General features: G+C 31.5%; 1 protein-coding gene across 2 annotated transcripts in view; it reads left to right on the top strand.

Annotated features, from left to right (window-relative positions):
• The first annotated feature begins 585 nt into the window (after positions 1–585).
• LOC106476450 (MAP7 domain-containing protein 1-like) overlaps positions 586–6508 on the top strand; it is a 15346-nt gene continuing 9423 nt past the window's right edge. Inside the window, exons 1-3 of one of the 2 annotated variants that reach the window (XM_013937109.2) lie at positions 586–806; positions 1866–1940; positions 5198–5448. In XM_013937109.2, coding sequence (XP_013792563.1) covers positions 611–806; positions 1866–1940; positions 5198–5448 — 522 coding nt within the window. In that variant the 5' untranslated portion in view covers positions 586–610. The remainder of the gene's footprint in view (positions 807–1865; positions 1941–5197; positions 5449–6508) is intronic. The other variant, XM_022380318.1, reaches the window with a different exon arrangement.

The raw sequence follows: 6508 nt of genomic DNA, 5'->3' as shown, positions 1-6508 counted from the left end.
AAATCACAACCGTTCATGAGTAGTAAACTGGTAATAAGTCATTGTACAAAACACAAACATTCCTAGTAGTAAACTGGTAATAAGTCATTGTACAAAACACAAACATTCCTAGTAGTAAACTGGTAATAAGTCATTGTACAAAACACAAACATTCCTAGTAGTAATCTGGTAATAAATTACTACTAGGAATGTTTGTGTTTTGTACACTGACTGATTACCAGATTACTACTAGGAATGTTTGTGTTTTGTACACTGACTAGGAATGTCTGTGTTTTGTACACTGACTGATTACCAGATTACTACTAGGAATGTTTGTGTTTTGTACACTGACTGATTACCAGACCTGGTAATCAGTCAGTGTACAAAACACAACCGTTCATGAGTTGTAAACTGGTAATATTTATGTATGAAATGCAGTTGTTATGCAGTTATACATAGCTTCTGTTATGAAACAAAAATGAATTAATCTATTTCACGGTTTTAAATAAATTGTTTGTTTTTAGAATATCTAGATTATTTTATCTATTGTCTGATAATTATGAAAGAACCTGTGCTTAGAAAGTATGATAAGCCTATGTCAGTATGTTTGTTTTTAATTACTGTGTTAGATATGTATTGGTTCGCTCATGCTGCTGACCCTCCTCAAGATAAACCTCGACGTGGCCTATGGTCCCAGTCACCTGATCAGCAAGACCCAGAGAATGAAAGCTTGTCTCACACTGTTCCACAGCAAGGTGTACAAAGTCCCACTAAACAACATGATATCAAAAGCCCTAGTGAACCTCAGACACCTGGTACTTTAGCAGGTAAAGTAGTCAACTTTCTTGTCATTAATTAACATGGTGTTATACACAGAGTTAAAATAGACTTCTGGAAATTTAGCAAGTATTTGAATCTACCTTATGATTAAACAACATGGTGTTAAACACCTTAGTGAACATAAAGACAGCTGGGGACGTAGCAAGTATAGTAGCCTCCTTTCTTGTCATTAATTAACATGGTGTTATACACTCAAGTTAACATAAAGACACCTGGAAACTTAGCAGATATAGTAGCATACTTTCTGTCAGTAATTAACATGGTGTTATACACTGAAGTTAACATAAAAACACCTAGAAACTTAGCAGGTATAATAGCCTCCTTTTCTTGTCATTAATTAATTCAATGTTGTACACCCAAGTTAACATAAAGACACCTGGAAACTTAGCAGGTATAGTAGCATACTTTCTTGTCATTAAACAACATGGTGTTATACACCCAAGTTAACATAAAGACACCTGGAAACTTAGCAGGTATAGTAGCATACTTTCTTGTCATTAAACAACATGGTATTATACACCCAAGTTGACATAGACATCTGGAAGCTTAACAGGTATAGTAGCATACTTTCTTGTCATTAAACAACATGGTATTATACACCCAAGTTAACATAGACACCTGGAAATTTAGCAGGTATAGTAGCATACTTTCTTGTCATTAAACAACATGGTATTATACACCCAAGTTAACATAGACACCTGGAAACTTAGCAGGTATAGTAGCATACTTTCTTGTCATTAAACAACATGGTGTTAAAAATCATAATTGATATTAAAATACCTGGAAACCAAGCAGTTATTGTTTAAAAAGACTTTGGATTGCTGTAAATACCATTTGATCTTTCAGAAACATAAGTTTGGCTTAAGCTGTATTTTAAATTGATGAATTGTATAAACATCATGGAGATTTTTTAAGTATCTGATAAGCTAAAGATTGTTTATCTTGCCTGTAACTTGTGCTAGAGATTCTGTTTTGTGTTGTAAAACTTTTATTTTTGTTGGAATGAAATTGTTGACAGTGGAGCTTATTATTGATTTATACGTTAGATATATACTGGTTTGCTCAAGGCGGTGAAGCACTGACACCTTCAGCAGACCTAGCCAGTGACTCTGGGTTTTCAGGTAGGAGTTGTAATAACTGGCTGATCTATCTAACACCCTGGATACTCCTCAGTAATATCTGCAGTGTTGTGGAGTTGAAAGCATGACTTGCTGCATGGTGACAGGACATGACAGTTTAATAAATCTTGGAAGGAGTGCTCAAGCTTAGGATAATAAATTGTTTAAAGTTTTTGCCATAGTAAATGAGATTCTGCTGTTATGTGAGAAATCTTTAATGTGCTTGCAGTAATTTCTAGTTGAAAATGCATAGTGTATGCAGCTTAATATTGACTTGCATGAAGAACTACAGTAACTTTGGCATTTGAAGGTTTTATCTGTTAGTTTTTTTACTCAAACTTTAGGTTGCAACTTTGTTTTTTTTGGCCAAGATGTGATATGCTATCTTGATTCAACTGTCTGAGAATTTATTTGTTATAAGAAAATTGTTGGAACATATCCATAATTTGATAAAGTATCTCATTATGTGTATTTAATGATTAATTATTGTTTTCAGCTGTTTTTAAGATATTTTAATGTTTTGCATTGATACTATAAATAAAGATAAACAGTACTTTCAGAAGAAAAGAGTAAGGAGTCAAGACAGTAAAGAGTTTGATACCACTTTGAATAAAAAAAGAGGTGTAAGGAGTATAGACAGTAAGGAGATTGACAATGTTTTTAAAGAAAAAGAGGTGTAAGGAGTGTGAACAGTAAAAAGATTGACAACACTTTCAAAGAAAAAGAGGTGTAAGGAGTGTGAACAGTAAAGAGATTGACAACACTTTCAAAGAAAAAGAGGTGTAAGGAGTGTGAACAGTAAAGAGATTGACAACACTTTCAAAGAAAAAGGTGTAAGGAGTGTGAACAGTAAAATAATTGATAACACTTTCAAAGAAAAAGAGGTGTAAGGAGTGTGAACAGTAAAAAGATTGACAACACTCAAAGAAAAAGAGGTGTAAGGAGTGTGATCAGTAAAGAGATTGATAATGCTTAAAAAGAAACATGGTATCAGGAGTCAGGAGAGTAATGATATGAATAATGCTTTTAAGTGGGGTCAGGGCAATAAAAAGATGGACAATGCTTTCTGGAGAAGACAGGCATGTCATTAGCATTTAAATCTAAGGAAATATGAAATTAATGATGAATTAAAGTTCAATTAAAAATGTTAATCGATATTATTTAGCAATATTTTACCATAACTTGTTTCATATAAATAATACAGTTTGATCTGGAGGGTGAAATTGGGTAAGGTATTGATCAAAAAAAAGTACACAAAGCAAAGCAGGAAATGTAGGTGAAGAAAATGGCCAGAATGTTTACAAAATTGGGATGTTTAAGGCACAGACTTACATTCAAGAAAGCAAGATAAGTCAGGATGTTAATAAAGTAGTAAAGCATTATAATAACAGGAAACTGTGTTCAGAATTGAAAGGTGTATGGTCAAGATGTGAAGTGTTTATGAAGTAGTAAAGCATTATAATAATAGAAAACAGTGTTCAGAATGAAGGGTATGTGGTCAAGATGTGAAGTGTTCATGAAGTAGTAACATTGTAATCATGGGAAAGAAGTGTCCAGAATGAAGGGTATGTGGTCAAAACCAGTGTTTTAGAAATATGTTACAAATGTCAAATTATGAGCTCCAATATGAAGGTCTGGTTTTTAACACACTCATGACCATTGTCACCTTTGAGGTGTTCATTACACATCAGATTTTAAAATAATAATTCTAACTGTATTTGAACAGCTTCTTTTATTCAGAAATATTTTACAACTGATATTTAACATTTTGTAATATCTATTTAATAAAATTTGAAAGTATGTAAAAATGTTAAATCTTACATTTTTTCACAGCTCCGAGGAGCTTTATCTTTAAATATGGTACTTAATAGGTTTTATACAATTTTTCTGCTCATAACAAAGTTTTATTTGCTAAAAAAAACAACCATTTTATGAGAATTCAATAAGGCAAGTCTTGTTTCTCTTGTGATTTTTCGTCTATATGATTACAGACCTGTTCACATCAGAACTTCTAACAGATAACAGCTTTAAAAGTTCCACTTGATAGAGCAGATTATGAACTATTTACATCAATGTAAATTTAATAGTGATGTGTGAATGGTTTTGTGACAAGATGTAACTCCTTCAGAGGAGAGCGCAGACAGCCCTCGTGTAGCTTTGCGCGAAATTCAAAACAAACAAACAAACTTTCAGAGGAGATAAACAATGGAACTTGTGAAGTTTAGAAGACCACAGATCTGTGAATATGTTTATAGTTTCTCTAGATGTACTAGTTGTTCCTGAAAATTGTTTCTTGTTAAATTGTTTTTGTTTTTTTTAAGATTTGGCAGTTTCTTCTATAACCATGACAAGACATCAGGTACAATAGCAAGGATAAGATATTCTGGTTATTCAAATCCTTATTTATTGAACACTGTTGTTAAGTTTACCATACTCAAACAATGCAGATAAATAAAAGGACTTGTAAATTGTTGAAACAAAATATATTTATTAAATATAAGTCAATTTTAAACAAGAATGTTGTTAGCAGAAATATTGTTACCTAATTTGTCATGACACAATTTTGAAAGGTCAGGTCTTAGGTCACTGATAAACCATTGTTAGTTTATGTAATGCTTTTTCTGACTTAGTAGAAAATGGTGACTAATGCCATTAATTTGCTAATGAACATCAGTCAAGTTGAAATTCACTGGATGTATAAAATGGAACTTTCTTGTCAACAATAAAAATAATTCTTAGATGAAAGGAATTATTTGTAGTGTTTTTCCAAAAAATTTCCACAGTTTAGACATTTCATGACATACAAAGTGATATTAACACTAAGTCAAACTGTGTGAATTTTTCAAAGCTGAAACTAAAAGCTGTTTAGTAAGTTTATGCCAAATTTGATGCAATTTGTTAAAGTATTTCCATCGTGGATATTAGTGACACCCCTTTTGTTCAGAAAGAGTTAACAAAAAGAAAGTATTGTGTTGAGATGTGTGGAGTGTAACCAATAAGTTGTAGAAAGTGTTCAAAATGAAGAAAAGAGAGTAGAATAAAGTGTTGAGGTTTAGTTTTGTTTCATATCTACATGATCTTTCTCTGGGTAAGAGTTCTGCTTTATCTTACTGGTTATTTATATCTTAAGTAGTTGTGAGAGAGGTTTTTGTACAGTTTTGTAGTTATGTTTTCTTTTTATGTAGCTTTCTTTTGTAACAAGTTAGAGCATGAACTACTTCAGCAATCTCATTCACCAATTAATAATGGAATACTTTCAGATGGAAAAGAAGCCTCATCTCCATTAACACTAAAAGAAAGGGAAGAAAAGGCAAGATATATTCGTGAGAAACAGGCAGAAGAACGACTTCGTCGTTTTAATGAGATAAAGCAGCAACAGATGAATGCTCAGCATCTCAGAGAACAGCAGGAAGAAGAAAGAAGGCGAAAAATAGAGGAATTCCGTCAGCGAGACCAAGAACGACGTAATGCTGTTGAAGAGAGAAAAAGACAAATCTGGGAAGCAGAACAAGTATGCTTGTTATTTCTAGTTGAAAATCTAATAATCAGATTTTTGCAACCTGTAAATTAAAACCTGTATATCATTATAACTCAGTTTTCTTGATAGAACATAATGAAGTGTGTGTTTATAAAGTTTATGGTGTAATTATTATGCACCTTTTTTCAGTTTGTATAAACAAAACTCAGTTTTCTGATAGTTTAATGTTTCCACAAGGTAAGCATTTTCATCTTGTGTATTTTTATTGTATTTATTTGCATGTGTTTAAAAAGAGATACATCCTCAAAGAGTTACAATTAACTCTCTCAACATGGGCTCGGTCAATGATCACATTACCTTTGTACTCATTCAAAGTCTTTATAGATTTGATATACTAACTTTTAATATAGTGTCTTATTTTCACAAAATTTGGCAGTCCTTCAGTAAACATTATAAGTCTTTCACATACAAAAAATCATATTTTAGTGAAGTATTTTTAATAAATTAAAAAAAATCTGTCCTTGAATACATTGAGTATTTGTTTTGAATAGTCTGTGTGCAAAATGATTTTCATGTTAAGATTAAAAATACTTTTCTTTATCTCAAAAATCTCAAATTTCATTTGTGTAATCTCTTAAACCTCTAAATACACTTCAAATGTTTGTTTTCAGTAAAACTTTATATTATGTTATTTTCTCTACCCTAATTTTATATGTAGTTTGTCAATTTGACCGACATAGTAAACACCAAAAAGGCATTGAAATAAATCTTAATTACCCTTTTTTCTTTCTAGAGTGACTTCAAATGTAACATGAAACTACATTCATTTATTCTAAGTAGCTTTTAAAACATAACAGTATACATCTATTTATAATTAAATTTGTATTTTTTATTGCCTGTTGATCTGTATCTAATTACTATTCGTGATATTATAAGTTGTAACTCACTTAGGGAATGTACAGCTCACATTATGCTATCGAATTACCTTACTTATGAGCTACTCCAAGCTGTTTGCATGTGTGCCTCTTGAAATATTTTTGTTATATTATTATTATTATTTATTTTACCTAATCTAACCTTAACTAACCTAAAG

The sequence above is a fragment of the Limulus polyphemus genome, unplaced genomic scaffold (assembly GCF_000517525.1).
Source record: "Limulus polyphemus unplaced genomic scaffold, Limulus_polyphemus-2.1.2 Scaffold10609, whole genome shotgun sequence".
In the NCBI taxonomy this organism is placed as follows: domain Eukaryota; kingdom Metazoa; phylum Arthropoda; class Merostomata; order Xiphosura; family Limulidae; genus Limulus; species Limulus polyphemus.
Note: the sequence above shows the minus strand (reverse complement) of the source record. Positions and strands in the feature narration are given on the sequence as shown.